The 19,642-nt window shown below is 33.9% G+C and overlaps 1 protein-coding gene across 4 annotated transcripts in view; it reads left to right on the top strand.

The window, feature by feature from the left end:
• LOC145303993 (uncharacterized) overlaps positions 1–19,642 on the top strand; it is a 41,713-nt gene that overhangs the window by 4,442 nt on the left and 17,629 nt on the right. For 2 of the 4 annotated variants that reach the window (XM_080145739.1, XM_080145737.1), the window contains exons 8-24: positions 172–267; positions 639–972; positions 1,334–1,507; positions 1,822–1,906; positions 8,940–9,135; positions 9,621–9,724; positions 10,419–10,467; positions 11,179–11,234; positions 11,536–11,632; positions 12,049–12,123; positions 12,690–13,056; positions 13,351–13,537; positions 13,774–13,861; positions 14,512–14,705; positions 15,372–15,547; positions 17,435–17,794; positions 18,486–18,534. In XM_080145739.1, the coding sequence (XP_080001865.1) occupies positions 172–267; positions 639–972; positions 1,334–1,507; positions 1,822–1,906; positions 8,940–9,135; positions 9,621–9,724; positions 10,419–10,467; positions 11,179–11,234; positions 11,536–11,632; positions 12,049–12,123; positions 12,690–13,056; positions 13,351–13,537; positions 13,774–13,861; positions 14,512–14,705; positions 15,372–15,547; positions 17,435–17,794; positions 18,486–18,534 (2,687 nt within the window). The remainder of the gene's footprint in view (positions 1–171; positions 268–638; positions 973–1,333; positions 1,508–1,821; positions 1,907–8,939; positions 9,136–9,620; positions 9,725–10,418; positions 10,468–11,178; positions 11,235–11,535; positions 11,633–12,048; positions 12,124–12,689; positions 13,057–13,350; positions 13,538–13,773; positions 13,862–14,511; positions 14,706–15,371; positions 15,548–17,434; positions 17,795–18,485; positions 18,535–19,642) is intronic. The other 2 variants (XM_080145740.1, XM_080145738.1) reach the window with 2 other exon arrangements.

The following is a 19,642-nucleotide window of genomic DNA, read 5'->3' as shown; positions in this document are numbered from 1 at the left end:
TTAGAACTGGTACTCAGCAATACTGAAAAATCATAGCATCGTACAACAGAATTTTTCCACGAATATTAAAATAAATGTCATAAAATTAATACCAGTTTTAAACTTTTAACTTTTCATTTTAATATCCGAGGAAAGTGGTCTATAATACGATGTGATAAATATCTTTTCTAGTTTGACAAGAAGCTGCTGGATTTTGACTATGGAAGCGAAGAAGAGGACAATGTAGACAATGATCCTGTAAACCCACAAACTATTGATGCTATTAAGGTAGATAGATTAGATAGATAGTTAGATAGACAGACAGACAGACAGGTAGAAAGATAGTCAGACAGGTAGAAAAATAGTTAGATTTTTGACAGAAAGATAGATATTGAAATACACCTACAAATACTTAAGCATGAAGCATTTATCATAAAAGGACAGTAGCCGAAAAAAAATCTTTCCCCCTCAATTCATATTTATGAAATACTATCCTCTGAACCTAGCTCGTAAATATTTTGAGTTAGATTTCTTTTATCTGCTATCTATTGTTCTTTCCCTAGCATAAGTAGAATTGAATTTGAAATGACAGACTGATATACAAATTATTACTTGGAAATTGACTAAATCTTAAGTTATGCTAATATTTGAATATTTAGGCATTGCTTGATAACCCAACACTGCTGAACTACTTGAAATCCCGCCGGGAAATTGACGACGAGCAGATCAGCCAGCTTCGCCAACTGTTACCTGGCGCCTTGGGCGGTCAACAAGCGCCTCCCTTACCACCTCAAACGTCTGCCCCACCGCCGAATGTTAGCGGGGTGCTCCCTCCCTCCCACCAAACCATCCAGTTTAACATTCCTGGTCTCGGCGGCAACAATGCTCTCGCCGGTTCACCCGCCCAAGTTACGGCGGCATCCGCCGGTGGAGTGGGACCAGGTTCAAATCCGCCTGGTTTTATGTCGCATTTTCAAAATCAGAATTTTTCGGGTAAGTTACTTTTAACATATATCTAAAGACACCAAGTAATTAAGACTAATTAATAAAAAAGTAAGTTTTATTGTTTGAAGCTAAGGATCTCATAAATGGGAATTCCAATTTTTTTTAGAGATGCCTCATTAGGTACCTAATATTTATTTTAAGGGGGTTTAAGGCTTTTTTATTTCAAATTTTGGAGTCACTAGAGTCGAGCCGCTAGTTAAGACCTAATTAGTATTTTTAGTAGAAGATAAAAGTAATAACCTGAAAAAGATATTAGAAATTATTAAAATTCACCTTGAATTTTCTTACTGTAAATTATTTTCCTGTTCATTAATAAGTTTCAAAAATATTATGATTTTTTTTGTTCTAGGTCCCCCACCTGGTTTCCCCACAATGGGACCTCCACAGGGCTATCCCCACACCGGGGCACCTCCCCCCTCACAGAACCAAGGTGTGGCACCTCCTCCTGGTTTCCGTCCCCTGGACTCATCCCGTGCACCTCCGCGCCAATCCCCCTTGGAAGAAGGTAAAGAGGACTTTTCATGTAAGATATTTCAAGTGTTTTTGCTATTTAGTCCAGTGGAAAAAACTTTCTAAACTAAATTCAAATGCAATATTCAATTTTTATTATTAGTTACTTCGCCCGATTCTAGTATATAATTTATAGGGTAAACTTATTTATTGATAGATTTTATAATGTGCAATATCGTTCGCTGAGCTTTCCACTAAACATCACATGAAAAGCAGTGATTTATTTAAAATACCTGTCTAAAATTATAAAAGACGACCCTTTAATTTGAAACTCAAATATTCATTTTATTTGTTGGTTATACCTATTCCTATATTCTGCCTGTATAGGGGAGCACGCTGGAGAGTCTGATGATGACGTCATAATGGTTGATGACTCGGGACGGAGGCACAAGAAGAGTCGTAGAAGATCCAGGTATGATCCTTTAAATCCTTTGGTTGTATCTCCCCCCCATACACGAGGACACTACGCGGCGTTTACAAAGAACAACTGACAATAACATTAGTACCAATAAATGTATGATCCAGACAATTACCTGACCTAAGTTGCGGACACCTTTTTCGTCACTAGCCAGGGGGGGGGGGGGGGCACATCTGACACTTTTGCGTAAACAGGGATTATGGGCTTTGTCTTAGGAGTTATAGGATAGGTTATTTGGGGAAAAAGTTTAGTTTTTGGGTGTATTTTCCTTATATTTAAAAAAATTTTTGATAGGTCTCCAGGTTCAGGTGCTGCAGGCTGGAAGGTCACTTCTGGACAGGTATAAATGAAAAAAAAATTTTGTTTGAAGAGTTAGAGATCAACTTATAAAACCAAATATGCATCTTTTGGGATGTTATGAGCATATATGAAGAAAAAATAAAAATCAGCCTCCAGGTTCAGGTCCTGCAGGCCTCCAGGTGAATTCTGGACAGGTAAAAACTGAAAATTTTAAAAATTTTAAATTTTATAGTTAGAACAAAACTTATTTTACAAAAGTTGCTACTTTATGGATGGTATGAACTAATTTGAAGAAAAATTTGAAATCGGGGTACAGGTACTGCAGGCCTCCAGGTAAATTCTGGACAGGTAAAAACTGATTTTTTTACTTTTGAAGTTAGAACAAAACTTATTTAACAAAAGTTGCTACTTTATGGATGGTGTGAACTAATTTGAAGAAAAATTTGAAATCGGGCTCCAGGTTCAGGTACTGCAGGCTTCCAGGTAAATTCTGGACAGGTAAAAATTGAAAAATTTTAATTTTATAGTTAGAACAAAACTTATTTTACAAAAGTTGCTACTTTATGTATGGTATGAACTAATTTGAAGAAAAATTTGAAATCGGGCTCCAGGTTCAGGTACTGCAGGCCTCCAGGTGGATCCTGGACAGGTAAAAACTAAAAATTTTCATTTTTAAAGTTAGAGCATAACTTATTTAACAAAAGTTGCTACTTTATGGATAGTATTAACCAATTTGAAGAAAAATTTGAAATCGGGCTCCAGGTACAGGTACTGCAGGCCTCCAGGTAAATTCTGGACAGGTAAAAACTAAAATTTTTTACTATTGAAGTTAGAACAAAACTTATTGAACAAAAGTTGCTTCTTTATGGATAATATTAACCAATTTGAAGAAAAATTTGAACTCGGGCTCCAGGTACAGGTACTGCAGGCCTCCAGGTAAATTCTGGACAGGTAAAAACTGAAATTTTTACTATTGAAGTAAGAACAAAACTTATGAACAAAAGTTGCTACTTTTTGGATTGTATTAACCAATTTGAAGAAAAATTTGAAATCGGGCTACAGGTACAGGTACTGCAGGCCTCCAGGTAAATTCTGGACAGGTAAAAACTGAAATTTTTTACTATTGAACACATATCATTTTCGAAAAGTATATACTTTCCCGAAGCTTTATGAGGAAGGTATTTTTAGAAAGGGGAAAATGTGTAGAAAACACCCATGTTAATTAGAAAATCCGCAGAAATCATTTTTAAAAGTTATTGGCAAACATTTGCAATGTTAATTTGCAAAATTAATTTTATGCCCTAAATGACATATTCTGAAATAAATCTTTTATGAAAGTTTATTATCTTTGAGTTTAGGACATGCTTAAGACGTAAAAAATATTTTCAGTGTTACTTTTTTCGCCCTACATGTGAAAAAAGGCATTTCTCACATTTTATTATAGAAAATTGCATATAAACAATATAATTATTTTTTTCTATAGTCAACACAGAAATTGGCATAAAATCTTTCATTTTAAATGTAAAAGTCAGATAAAGAATCCTTTTTAGAGCAAATATAGTGCAAAAAGTAATCAAGACGTTTTAGCAAAGTATGAATATCTAATGAAATAGATACTTTTAAATTTTGATATACATATCAGATAAAAATATATAAAAAAAGAGATCAAAAACTATAAAACAAGGTATATATTTTTTTCACTCTGTCACTGAATATAGAGCACTTTTAGGTTTGATTTTAACCAATGCAGCACTTAAACACTCATTTTTCAAGGTAAATAAACAAAATAAATGTAATTATACAATTAAGTCAGTTTAATAATACAGTAAGCCTTTTTGTAGCAATTTTTTTTTGTTGAAATTATTCTTTATTTCTATAATAAATTGTATTAAAATCTAATGATTTGAAAATTCGTAATTAAGAACTTCATTTTTACACTGTTTTGACATATAAATTACAAAGAAAAAGATTAAATCCTTTAAGTTTGAATAATACTTTATATATTTACATAATAAAAACATTAAAATTGTTAAAGATTAAAAAAAAAAGATAAAAATAAGTAATTTTTAAAATCATTTTGTGTCGTCTTCATAAACTATTTCCCCTTTTATATTTTAGTCTGGTAGAATTCATAATTATAAATAACCTTTCTTGAGCATATATATGTTTTATTGAAATTAATTATAAGAATGTAAAACATTTTTTGATTGATTTAATATTAACAATTCACCTAACATTTTGTTATTTTACTTTTTTTTGAAACTCTTTTATTCTTATTAATAATTCCATTTAACACAAAAAGCTCATAGGGAGTTGATAACCTTTATTTCTTGCTTTGTATTCGAATCAGGTATTTTATTTGACTAAATTTTTTAAAACTATACAGCATGCATGTTTGTGTCAATAATGAAGACATTACGGGTTTTTATGTACAAAAAGTTGTTTTAAAGCAAGAAAAAAAATATAATCTTTCTAGTGACTAATATACAATTTCGTAGTTTTATATATGTCTGTATTTTGGTTTCTAAAAAAAGTACTATACCAACAAACATGCATGCCTGAAAATTAGTTTCAATATTCGTATTAAACAGGAAAAAGAAACTAAGTCGTCGTTATAATTATTGTTTGTTATTTTTGGTGTAAGGTTTTTTTTAATGAAACTTTTTTGGATCTCGTGAATTCGATTTCTGCAGATTTTCTGGTTGCCAGAAATGAAATCTACGCATCTTTTTTAGCTTGATGGCATTTGTCTGGTTAAGATTTGATAAAAAATTCTTTGGTTGGTTAAATTTAATAAGTGTGTGAAGTTGGAACAAAACTTATTCAACAAAAGTTGCTTCTTTATGGATGGTATTAACATATTTGAAATCGGGCTCCAGGTTCAGGTCCTGCAGGCCTCCAGGTAGATCCAGGACAGGTAAAAATTGAAATTTTTTTACTTTATAAGTTAGAATAAAACTTATTTAACAAAAGTTGATTCTTTATGGATGGTAGGAACTAATTTGAAGAAAATCAACGGTAGATGGGGCCATTTCTTTCAGATCTTATTCAACAAAGGTAACCAATAACTATTTACATAAAGTAAAAAATTCCTAAGAAGATAAAACAAATATAAATTATCCATACCCAGGTAAGAAAACAAGTTGTGGAAGGATGTTACTGAAAAAGATTAAATAAAAATAATTGGAAATTAAGAGAACAGAAGACTAACGTAAGGATTGAAGAAATAAAATGTAGAATGTTTACATTTGACATTATCATTTCACTCATTTTTCCGTACATCGGAAAAATGAGTGAAATGATTATGTCAAATGTAAATTTTGACACAGACAAAGAGCCACCAACTATCCTGATCATGAGTTTTCCTGGCAACTGCCAGGAAGACATTCATCTGTGGGATAAGTACTTATTCCAGCTGGTAGAAAAGGTAAAGGAATATCTAAGACATGAAGGAAAACAGATAAACATCATGTACATGAGCCACATCAGAAGCTCAATTGTAATGTCTGTGCTGCGCAGAAATAATCCAAATGAAAACACAAACACATACAGCCAATATGTGAGCAATATCAAGGCCAGGATTACTAGCAAGCCAGAGATACCTATCTTCTTCGTTTTCAACCTTGAAAACACTCAAAAGTATTATTTTCAAGCAAGGTTAGTGGTGGAGTGCATGGAAGCCGTTCATTTCATCACTGCTTTGGCCATCCTGCTGAACAACTGTGATGAACTTTTTGTTAGACAAAGGAAAGTAGAGTATAATGAAAAGATATTTGGTGAAACAAACAATACTGAGGAAGATAAGAAAGAGTTCAAGCCTGCAACTGAAAGAAGTGAACTAAGATTGAAATATCATGAAAATAATTCAACTATTTATTGTGATAGCAATTAAGTAATGGACAGTCAGACACAGAAGGTGAGCTACACAATTGATAAATATTATTTTGTATATCAGCCAAATTTCAGATACACTTAGAAATTATTACATTTCCTGACAATTTGTATTTGATGGAAAATATTAAACCATTCTAAATTATCTGAAAGAAGAGAGTTAAAAAAGTGTATTCCAAACTAAAATCTTTATTTCAAATATGTTAACACCATCCATAAAGAAGCAACTTTTGTTCAATAAGTTTTGCTCTAACTTCAATAGTAAAAATTTCAGTTTTTACCTGTCCAGAATTTACCTGGAGACCTGCAGTACCTGTACCTGGAGCCCAATTTCAAATTTTTCTTCAAATTGGTTAATACCATCCCTAAAGAAGCAACTTTTGTTCAATAAGTTTTGTTCTAACTTCAATAGTAAAAAATTTCAGTTGTTACCTGTCCAGAATTTACCTGGAGGCCTGCAGTACCTGTACCTGGAGCCCGATTTCAAATTTTTCTTCAAATTGGTTAATACTATCCATAAAGTAGCAACTTTTGTTAAATAATTTATGCTTAACTTTAAAAGTGAAAATTTTTAGTTTTTACCTGTCCAGGATTTACCTGGAGGCCTGCAGTACCTGAACCTGGAGCCCGATTTCAAATTTTTCTTCAAACTAGTTCATACCATACATAAATAAGCAACTTTTGTAAAATAAGTTTTGTTCTAACTATAAAATTAAAATTTTTCAATTTTTACCTGTCCAGGATTTACCTGGAGGCCTGCAGTACCTGAACCTGGAGCCCGATTGCAAATTTTTCTTCAAATTAGTTCATACCACCCATAAAGTAGCAACTTTTGTTAAATAAGTTTTGTTCAGTAAAAAAATTCAGTTTTTACCTGTCCAGAATTTACCTGGAGGCCTGCAGTACCTGTACCTGGAGCCCGATTTCAAATTTTTCTTCAAATTAGTTCATACCATCCATAAAGTAGCAACTTTTGTAAAATAAGTTTTGTTCTAACTATAAAATTTAAAATTTTCAGTTTTTACCTGTCCAGAATTCACATGGAGGCCTGCAGGACCTGAACCTGGAGGCTGATTTTTATTTTTTCTTCATATATGCTCATAACATCCCAAAAGATGCATATTTGGTTTAATAAGTTGATCTCTAACTCTTCAAACAAATTTTTTTTTTCATTTATACCTGTCCAGAAGTGACCTTCCAGCCTGCAGCACCTGAACCTGGAGACCTATCAAAATTTTTTTTAAATATAAGGAAAATACACCCAAAAACTAAACTTTTTCCCCAAATAACCTATCCTATAACTCCTAAGACAAAGCCTATATTCCCTGTTTACGCAAAAGTGTCAGATGTGCCCCCCCCCCTTGCTTTCTGTTCTAACTTCTTTTACAGTGATCTGCTGTAATCATATTTCTGGCGTTCTTAGTTCATTTCAAAGACCCAATATAAAATAGACACAGGGTCCCAACCCCTTGTGTGGAATTACATATAGCTCGCGCTTCCACTATTCTTTTACGTAAAGGGGTAGTTTCATGAAATATATTTGAACTTAATTTAGTATACCGCATATTTTATCCTGAGCTGGATTTTTAAATCGTTTAGAGGTGCGCTGAACCGGGGCGATTCATTTCAGCGCACCATCAGATTATTAATACCAATCTTTAAATCGAATTGACATGGGCGATTTAGCACGGCCAGTGGCGCGGTACCAGCGCGCCAATGGTACTCAACTAGTGGCATTGCCGCGCTAAATCAGGGTGAATCATATTTAATAAATAAATATTTTTTTAAAATTAGTTTAATATTTTATTGCAAAACTATTGTGAAAACATTTTTATAGTTATTTTTAAAATAAATTATATATTGTTTTATATAAAACACCGTACTGACCCGACTTAAGTTATAAAATGGTACTGGCATGTATGGATATTTTATTGAGTGTCACCAGCGATCTAGCAACACCGTGCGGAAAAAATGTTTTTAAAGATCCATGTAAAATAGCAGTAGCTGTGGCGCACCATCAGCGCACCTCTGGTTCACCTCTGAATCGCCCCAATTCAGTGCACCATCAAAACGATTTAAAGATCCAGCTCTGGTTAAATGGTTAAACTACATTTATATGGCATATGTTTGAAAGAATTTCAATTTTCTACCACGTAGTTTTTAAAATATCAAGACTTGAAAATTGTCTTTTTAAATTGCATATACCCATCACAAATAGACAATTTTCAAGTTTTGATACTTTAAAAACTACGTGGTAGAAAATTGAATTTATTTGAAATATATGCTATATAAATGTAGTTTAACCCATTAACTAGGAAAAAATATGCGGTTCACTAAATTAAGTTCAAATGCATTTCGTGAAACTACCCGGCATTTGGTACTTAAAGGTTCAAGACCACGATATCTTGATCGTCGGCTTTGAAACTTCGTGTACATTTATTGAATTGTGATTGGTTAGTTCCAAACTAGTAGTGCAGCGGTGTATATTCTGCACAAGATTCATTTTTTCCCCTGCTGCAAATATTTTTATTTTTTTCCCTCCTAGTTTTTTTCCAGCAAGGAAGGAAATAAAATGGAAAAATGGAAAAAAAATGCTTTTAGTTCTCTTAATTTTTACTTTTTTCCCCCCAACCACATAATTTTTTTTATTTTTTCTCTCCCCCCCCCCCCCCCCCCACCCCCCTCAGCAGGGTCAAATTTGAAAATTTACACCCCTTTAGTGTAAAACTTATTAAACAACAATTTTGGTTACTTTGTCTTTTTGTAATGAGAAACCCTAATTAGCTCTAATTGCCCTGTAATCTTATTAAATTGCCTAGAAATTGTTTTTATCTAGGTCTAAAGATAGGCGGTCAAGATCGCGTTCCCGGTCCGGCGACCGCCACAAGAAGTCGAAGCGCCGTCGGTCCCGTTCCAGGTCCCGGTCACGTGACCGGCGCAAGAGAAGATCCCGGTCACGTGACAGAGATGGAAAGCGGAGTAGGGAGGAGGAGAGAGAGGAGAAGCGGAAACAGAAAGAGGAGGAAGAGAAGGTTAATTATAATATTCTTTCAAAATTACTAAAACGTTAGGTAAAGGCAGACATAAATGACAATACATTTAATAATAGAAAAAATGCAGCATCTACAATTTTATGTATTTTAAAAAATAAAATAATAGCATTGTCACTAGTATCTAGAGGATCTTATCTTTATTCACAGTAGGGGTAGAAAAAACTGCCTAAAACCATTTCAAGATATTTTAAATTGCCTTAAGCTTCCCTAAATGAGTGCTGCGGGGGGTGTCTCACCCTCTGCAACAAAAGAGCTAAAATCCATCACAGGACCAGTAGGTATATTGCCTTAAGAGTAGAGACCAATCGTTTCAGTGGTTACTGAGCTCTTAAGCTTCATACAGACGGACAGACATCGTTCTACTTTGTATTATAGATTATTTAATAAGAAAGGCGGCTATAGTACATGTCCCATCTTAACAAATCGAAAAGAACTACCTAATTAACAATTTTTTTGCTATTAAGGCGCGTCTTCATGAGGAAGAGAGAAAGAAGAAAGGCCTCCCCCCAATCAAACCTGGACACTTGTCTGTCTGTTCTACCACCCTTTGGGTTGGACACATATCTAGGTAAATCCCACAGATACCAGTCTAAATATTCTTGATATACAGATATAACCTATGTTCAAGTTACACATTTTTAAATAATATTATATTTAACAAAGTTCTAGTAGAACAAGTAGTTCTAATTTTTTTAACTTTAAACCCAACCCCTTCACTTGGTAAGAAATTTTATTTTTAAAAATCGATTTAGATATTTTTCTGTGAGGTACAATTTAGGCCCAAAAATGATAAATGTACCTAGCCGCAGCGCGAGGCCTCCTTGCCTGCCTAGCTGCAGCTCTCGGCTCCCTAGCCTATAACCTAACCTAAAATAGTTGTTCTCTGCCGGGGGGGGGGGGGGGGGAATCAAATTTTTAAAATTCAAAAAAAGAGGAGAACGCCATTGTTATTTATTTTTGAGTTATCGAAGCTATTCTAAGTAATTTTGACTAAAATTTACTTCTTATAATCGATAATCATTGAATAAGCTCTTTATAGTGCCTATAAAAGAAAGCCAAAGCATCCCAAATGACGTCATATTAGGTATAAAAATCGACTATTCTAATATGACGTCATTCGAGGTACTTCGGTAAAAAGTGTTTTAATATATCCCCTTTTTATAGGCACTATTAAGAGCTACAACGAGGAATGCAGGTTATTTATAGCAATAAATGAAATTTATGTATTTAAATTCAAATGATAAAATAATATTTTATTTCAGACTGGTACAGCCAGAAGACTTATCTGATTGTTTTGGTACATATGGCGAGGTAATACAATTTAAATACCTTTTTACTTTGAATCTAATGTTTTTTCCCTCGGTTATTTGGAGGAATATTTTAACCTTAAGAAAAACTATTGCTGACAACTTTTATGTTGGTCAAATATGATTTTGGGGAAAGTTTTGTGCAAAATAGTTTTTCTTGAGGAAAAATATCCCTGCCAGGCTAGTTCAGGTTTATTTGGAGAACCCTGCCAATCAGCTGATGATCAGCTGGTCTCAAGTGGTCACTAGGTCACGGGGTAAATTCTGCGCTTGTGTGTTATACCATGCAGTTTCATAAGCGTAGGACTTTTCCCCTTGATCTGTGGACTTTTATCTTCCGGTTCCTGTAGATTGACGCCTCGGTGTTGGTTTGTAATTTTCATGTTTTTCCAATAAACAAAACTGCTTTTAATCATATAATGGTATTTTTTTTATATATGTGGAAGGCTGTTTGTTCAGTGTTCATAATACGATGCGATAAAGAACTATTCTCATTTTTTCCACCAGCGATTTTTCAAGGGCGGATGGAGATACCTAATGATAGGAAAAAGTATCAAACCCTTCCCTGAACCTATAAGTAGCTTAACTACAAAGAAGAACCATATCGGATATGGGGTAAGCAATATATTATCCTACCGACAGATCGTTTTTCATATAAGGTTTCATGTAGGAAAAATATAATATTCTCTTAGTAACCTAATATTTACTGTTTTAGATCAATTCAATTGATTTGATTCCACCCCGAGGATGTGCTTTCATTTGTTTGAACAGGTTGGTACAATTTTCATTTATTTTAGATATGAACATTGAACATTAACAATAATACTGTCATCATTAGATCATTAGGGGTAATCTGCTTGTTATAGTTGAATAGTTGAAGATTCAATTTTATTATTCTAGATATTTTTTGTTATTGTTTTTATTAATTCACTTTCTCATATGTATAAAATCATTATAACAGTATGTTTTATTTCTCTATGCTTAATTAAACACACTTTCTAAGCTTAAAACAGATTAGGATAACTACATGAGATTTAATACCACATTATCCTAAAAATATTAAATCTTTTAGACGAATGGATGCTGCTCGAGCACTGAAGAGCCTGCATAAGTTTAAGCTCCATGGCAAGCCAATCACTTTGGCCTGGGCTCCTGGCAAGGGAATGAAGGTAATTTTGCAACCTTCGATAACAGAGATAAGAAAATGGAGGATAAAGTGATGCACTTAGATACATTTGTATAGCTACTAGGGCTGTTTCAAGCTCCATGCTCAAGTACATTATGACTTGACCCTCTGTCTCATGATAGCTACTTTTTATTGCCTCACCCCCGCCGAGTATGGTAGCTGTCACAAAATAAGTCGCCGTAATGAACGACGCTCTTTGCAAAAGAGCTTGGGATCAGGGCTGTAATATTGCGTATTAATACCACTCAATAATCTCTTTTATTTCAAACAAAGAAGAAGATGTGTGAATGGTTATTGTATCTGATTGTCTGTCTAATGTTATTTATCTATTATTTACTGATCAGATTGTGCTCAGAAAATTAAATATTTCAAATAAATTATGAATAATTTTTATTTTAGGATAAACAATGGAAGGATTATTGGGATGTGGATTTGGGAGTTTCTTATATTCCTATCCATAAATTGGATCCACAGGTAAAGAACACTTTTTTTGCCTTATGAGAAAGAGACACCCACTTTCCCTATTTTTTAATAAATTGAAAATAAGGGTGGGGATTTTTCCCCCTATTTTTTTTCTTCTTTAGGTTAAAAGCTTTGTAATTTTAGATACGTTAAAAGTAACTTTGAGTGAAATATTATGTCCTTATTATAAAAAAAACTTCCTTACAGAAGGCCAACTAATCCATGTGTTAAAAATTAAAAGTTATTTTTGTAATGATAACAATTACAGTATTCTATTGACTCCAAAATTTACAAAAAAAATTACTACCTACACTTTATTAAAATTTATTTATATTTAGACTACCCGATAAAAACAGTTTTATTATCATTTTGCTGATTTTTTTGGACACTTAATTAGAAAGATTAAAGCATTAAAGGTACATCGATGTTAACATACAAAAAGACTAGATTCAAGGTTTATGGTAGGATAATTCCACTAAGTCCAAAAATATATTTGTCATAGAGTTTATTATACACTGATATTTTGTCTGATACTTGTTTTAAGTAAAGCCACGCATGTAACTTTATTATTGTTTAAGGTTGATATGGCAGAACTAGAAGAGGGTGGAACTTTTGACGAAGACACCATGCCAGAATGGATTAAAACCATGCGCGGAGTTGCGCTCCATAATGCGCGCAACATGATGAACACACCCACTTTGCCGCCGCAAGGGGGCGGAGCCACAAATATTCCGCCGCCTACATCGTTCTCGGAAATTTTGCCTCCGCCAGGACTGCCACCGGGGCTAAGTGTGCCCCAGCCGCCGGAGATAGCGCTGCCCCCCGGGCTACCACCCCCACAAATGGATCATGGACAGATGGGGGGACCACCGCCCCACATGTTCCCTCCCCAACACGGTACCCCTGGTCTGCTGGGACCCCCTCCTGGTCTCTTACCTCCACCAGGTAGATTTTTTGTAGAACAGTGGCTTCTCCACTAGAAATGTCTTTATCTTTCTAGAAAGAATTGACCCAGGACTAACTATCTAAAAATATTTTTGTTGATTTCAGTTACCTAGGTAATCTATTGCTTTCATAGATAACTTTAAAAGTTTGTAGAAGCTTTTTTTCTTTTGAAGTTCTACTTCAAGCTAGACTAGTATATAAATATCTTGAATTAATAGAGGAAGAACTTAACTACATATATAATATATTTAATAATTAATTGTAATAACTTTACTTATGTAATATTTTTTCCAGGGCAAGGACCTCTGGGTAACCTAATATTGCGACCTGGATTCCCGGGGGGGCCACCAATCGTCTCCGGCCCACCCGGAGTCCCGCCCATGGTCTCTGGGGCTGCAGGCTTGATGACTGGTCCCCCACTGGTATCTGGACCCCCGCCGGGTTTACCTGGACTTAATACCAATCATCCTCCCCCAATTAGGTGAGTTTAATAAACTTTAATGTTAAAAATAAAAATTTGAACTTTACAACTAAATTTTTTGAACTACAATTGAAGGCCTATTGCCGTTAAAAGTATTGTACGAATTTATTCTTTAATAACAGTAAATATTCAAAAATGCAAAAAATAAAACTCTCAACTCGAATTAATTTTAAAAATATTTAAATTTGACGTCTTTGGTTGATTGAACTTCAAAAAACATAATTATTTTTTTCCAGGTTCCCTCCAGGACTTGCACTACCAACTGGACCTCCCCCAATGCTTGGAGTTCCCCCACAACTTCCCCCTATTCCTCAAAATAATCAGGTAAACATAAACTAGTTTTACCATCGACGACATTTCCAGCATCATCAGTAAACAAACTTTACTTACAAAATATGAAATAGTAGGAATTAAAGATGCAATTGGTGCGCTTTGCTAAAGAAAGCACTCGAATGCATACCGTTGTCAAAAACTAGAAGTTTGATTGCAGATCAATTTATCTATCATTTTTCTTACACTTTTAATGTTTTATTTCCTGAGAAATTCAAGTACTAAAATAAACCTGAATTGAATTAATGACATTTTGGAAACATGTTAGGTACTTTAATTGCTTCTCACTCAAACCTATTATCTACTAAACTATCAAAAAACCCCAATTTTAAACGTTTTGATAAAAAAATGTAATTAATTCCCAATAGGTACAACATAGTACAATGTTATATGTTATAAGTGAAGCATCTCTATAATCAAGTCCAAAATTGCACGTCATTATCCTCCTCTTAAGCAATTTTTGAAACAAATTTACTGACAATTTTTTTAGGTTTTATACATTTTTATTCTGCTTATTCAGTTCTAACACTCTTCAAGTGTTAATGTTCATATGTCCTACCATTTCAGAGCTTCGCTTTTATGGATGTTGTCTTCCTTGTTAATGATTAATGTTTGTTTTAAACTTTAATTGAATATTTGCCTAGATGATTGGCGAGGACAAGCGTGACGATGACAAGGACAAGCATGACAAGGGTGACCGTGATCGAGATCGTGACCGCAGGGACCGCGACAGGGACAGGTCTTCGCGTGACCGTGACCGCGGCAGGGACCGATCTCGCGACCGCGGGGAACGCAGACGCGAGTCCCGCTGGGGAAGAGAGGATGATAGAGATAATAGGTTTATTTTTTATTCGACACAATAAGTAAAGGCAATAAAATTTACATCATGTGACTTAAAACCAACCAATTATTCTACTTGTAAAGTAATTTAATACCTATTGCAATTTTTTAATGGGAGATTTTTCAAATTTTACAAACTACATCCTTATAATAAAGTAACAGGATGTGTGTCTGTGTGTTTGTTCCGAAGGATCTCGCTAACCGCTGAACCGATCGGGTTCTCCTTAACAGGGTAGCTTTTCATAGGTCCCGGGAAGGTTTATAACTATTTTCTTGGGGGGTTAGACACCCCCAAGGCCACCACACCCAAAAAAAAATTTCGCCCCCCCCCCCCAAAAAAAAAAAAATAAATTTTTTTGTTACTTTTTCATTTAAAATCTAAAATAAGAAATTGAGTTATCAAATTCGACTATCCCTCCTCAAGTGCCCCTTGTTGCCTCTAGGGGCGTAGCCGCTAGTACTTTAAATTGAAATAAAGAAACTATTTTATAACTATGATCAGTCTGGCCGGTTTTTTTTCACTTTCGCTTAATCTCGACTTATAAAGAGGTCATACTCATATTATCTATCATAATGTAGGGGATTTAAACAGTTTATATAAAAAAATAACATCTTTTTTAAATGGAAACTTTTAAAAATTATTGAGAAACTATTTTTATATTAGCAGGCGTGACGACAGCTCTCGCGAAAAGGATCGGGATCGCGACAGAGACCGCGATAAGGATGACCGCAGAAGCGGCGACCGTCGGGATCGTGATCGCAGGGATGACCGTGATGACCGCAGGAGTGGCAGGCGCGAGTCCCGCTGGGGTAGAGAGAATGACAGGAGTAGGGATAGGAGTGAGTACTATTTTAGATATTTTTCACCCTCCATTTAAATTGAATTTAGTTTTGTTGTTCACCTTATAAAGGTATAAAACAAGTTAGAATTTCTGGAGGAAGCTAAAGTTCTTCCGAAGGAATATACCTATATTTTCTTTGTGAGACTCTCTTGAAAATAATATATGTGGGGTAACACCCCCTTGTGGCGAAGCCCCCAAAAGCTAATAAACTGATACAAATAAACTAAAATCAATTTTCTTTTAAGAATTAATTTTTCTGATATTATTTTTAATCTATTTCATCATATCAAATGATAAGTAAAAACGGATTTATAAAAGTTTCTAGGTAAATTATCATGAATTTTTACTTATTGTTCAATATGATTTTAATGAAAGTATATAGGACGTATGTAATTTTCTTTAAAAAGTACCTATAAAAATGTAAAATGAAAGACAGGGGTGTATATTCTGCACAAGATTTATTTTTTTTCACCTGCTACAAAATTTTTTATTTTTCTTCCCCCCCAAGTTTTTTCTCACCAAGTAGGGGGAAAATGGAAAAATATTTAAAAAACTCTATATTTTATTTATTTTATCCCTAGCCTACCACACATTTTTTTTCACCAAGGAGGGGGGGAAATAGAAAAATTGTTTTCAGTTTTCTTAATTTTTACATTTTTTTTCCCTCCAACCACTTATTTTTTATTTCCCCCCCTACCCCCCACCCCCCCCTGAGCAGGGGATCCCATGTAGAATATACACCCCTGATGAAAGAAGAAAAAATGTTTGGATTGTCTTTTTCATACCTATCTTAAATTATAAGAAAAGTACATAAGTTCTATTTACTTTTATAAATAAGAGAACAAGTTTTGGTATATAATGTATTATAAAACAGGTAAGTATGTTGTTTTTTATATTGTAATAATATGTTTTTTTTTCAATTATTATGTTAGAGGAGTTGAACGATTTACTGGTTTGGTTTTGGTAAGTTGATAACCATTATAAATACATGGAACCCAGAGAGAGGGGGGGCAATGGGCTGTTTATTACACTAGTCACCATAGTTTCATAAGAACTTTGGGGACTTTAGTAAATTTTGTTTGGTTGATTCATTAAGTAGAGTGTTCAAACGTTTCAACCACTTATTTTAATCATCATAAGGGATAATTCATTGTATCATAATTGGGAATTTACATCAATTTATTGACCATTGGCTTATCCCTTTAGATTCCTGCATAATTTGCAAAATTCAAAGAATAAATCATATGATATACATGATACACCTATAAAATATATGGATAGAATACAAAAATAAAAAGGTATAACAAGTATGGAAGCTACCAGAGGAAGAAAATGGATTGTGGATATTCACTTTGTATTATTTATTATTTTAACATATCTATTCTTTTTTAAATAGTTAACAAACCAATTCTTGTTCTCTTAAAAGTTATGTCAAATATGGTTTGATCATTAGAACAGCTATTCTCAAAGAGAGCATAGCTTTTTTTACTTTTTTTCATTATAGCAAATTTAAGATTTTTACCCAATTAGTGTTTTACAATAATGATCAAATCATAATAAAGAACAGCAAAATGCGTGTTCGGAGCTTTCTTGTTGAAGTTTTTTCCATTTTTTATGCAACTTTTATATTTTCCTTTAAAAGGTAGCTTTATGAAAACAACAAGAACGCTTAACTCAGTGCAAAGAGTCATCACTGAAGAATAGAGGAACCGAAAAAATTAACTCTTCAGGGATCTTACAGAAAATCCACGAAATTTTATTTTCCTGAAAAAAAATCCGCCATTTTTTGTTGTAAAATTAAGTCTTAATGTATCTGTCATTTCACATATAAAGTATGTTTTAACATGTTATGATGAACCAGATATTGGAAATTAAATGTTTTTAGGCCCAACCGATCTTAAAGACGAGATTGCCAACAGCAAGCCCGCGGACGGCCAGTTTAACACGCCGCCGCCGTTTGGCGGCCGTGGCGGTTTCCGCGGCGGATTTGATGGGCCGCCGCCAAGATTTGATCGCGGCGGAAGAGGCGGCTTTGACGGAGACCGTGGTGGAAGGGGTGGCTTTGACGGAGACCGTGGCGGTAGGGGTGGATTTGATGGTGGCCGCGGTGGATTTGATGGCGGTTTTGACCGTGGCGGCAGAGGTGGTCGCGGCGGATGGAGAGGCCGTGGCGGATTTGATGGTGATGGATTCGGCGATGGCGGTTTCCGTGGTCGCGGCGGCAGAGGCCGTGGCGGATTTAGAGGTAACTGCTTTCATATATTTAGATATGTTTAATAATAATGGTTTATCCTTCTAATCCCCAAAGATGATTTTATAAAGTAAGGGTTTAGCTAATATTTAATTTACCTTGCCATGTTTATTACGCCTTCTGAAAAAAAAGATTTATTCATTAATAGATTTAATGCTTTCTCATTTGTATAGCGTCTTTAATAGTAGTTATCAAAAGTTTGCCCTACGTCAAAGGGGTAGTTGCACGAAATGCATTTAAACTTGAATTTAGTGAACTGCATTTTTTTCCCTGTTCAACGTATTAAACTTCATTTTAAGGGCATATATATGAAAGGATTTCAATTTTCTACCATGTACTTAAAAAAATATCAATTTTATTTTTGTACGTGATATATAATATGCAACTTATATAGCTGGATTATTTTCACAAAAAAAACAGTTTGACGACCAATTTAGCGATGTCTAATTGTTTGTTATTTATTTTAATGCAAAATTACATATGTTTGATGGTATACTTATAACTTATACTTAAAATTATTATTCCTAAATGCACTTCATGCAACTATCCCTTTGATGAAGTACTGGCTACAAGAAGAAGAATGAAATGCGCAATTTATTATCTATTTGATTTCTCTTCTCATTTATTTAGCCTTTATTCACAGGTGTAAGTTTTTATGAAAACCAATCCTGGTTATTTATTTCAGGAGGTTGGAACGAGGATGGAGGATTCAATGATAACCCATTTGATCAGGAACTTCATAATATTCAATAATAGTTAACTTTAATATGTTGTCACCATGTATAATTTAAAAACAAAAGAAAAACAATTTTAACAAGAATTACAACATCCATAAAAGCAAAGCTTTGAAATCGAACGGTAGAACAAATTATCATGAACACTTTAATGACAAAACATTTTTAGGGCTTGAGTATTGAGATGATTCGCTTAAAATATTGTACCTTGTTGTCCTAGTAATCAATGTTTTGAATATCAACATTACTATACTATACAAAAAGTTGTAGACAAAAAAGTTAAATCAGTATGTTTTAAATAGACGTACGGGCTTGTTAGTGATTCTAACATGCCTAACCTAACGATATAGGGTAACTTTTACGTACGGACTCACCTACCCTCATTATAGAAAGGCTTCGATTTAAATTAATTCAGATATAATAACCAACAGATAAAAATTACAAGTTTAACTTACTTTTTATTGCGTATTTAGAGTAAATAAAAAAACGCATAGATTTGAATAATCTTTAATTCACTTATAAAAAACTGAACTCGGCGGTTTTTAATACCATTTGGATTAATTTTTGGGTCAATGGGAATTTAGGGTACTGCGGGCCGTATCCCTCCTTTTCATTGACCTTTCCCTAATGCTACAGAGCCAGGGATCTAAAGGGATAAGACAATGGCCGATATATTTATGTAATCCCCCAATTATGATAGACAAAATTAGACCTTACATAGAATAAAATCAGTGTTTGAATCGTTTATACACTCAACTTAATAAACCAATTAATAATAAATTCAGATAAGTCCCCTAAGTTGTTAAGCCAACGAATAAGAAAACTTTAGGCAATATTTGTTTATTGTTTTTGCTACAAATTTTTTGTTACATAATTTGCTTAAATGTCAAGAATAAAGAAGGATGAAGACATCCAAATAAAAGATGAGATTTATAAATTGGGGAGGGGGTTATTTGGTATTATTTTTAAGCCTATGGTTTCTTTTGATTTTATGTTTGACCAAATAGAAACTAAAAGTCTTTCTATTAAAGGAAAAGAATTACAGATTAACTTCCCCCCAGGGAAAGAGGGAATTTTGGGCTGTTTATCACACTAGTCCTCAAAGTCT

The sequence above is a fragment of the Acartia tonsa genome, chromosome 13, assembly GCF_053477335.1.
Source record: "Acartia tonsa isolate MP-2025a chromosome 13, ASM5347733v1, whole genome shotgun sequence".
Lineage (NCBI taxonomy): Eukaryota > Metazoa > Arthropoda > Copepoda > Calanoida > Acartiidae > Acartia > Acartia tonsa.
Note: the sequence above shows the minus strand (reverse complement) of the source record. Positions and strands in the feature narration are given on the sequence as shown.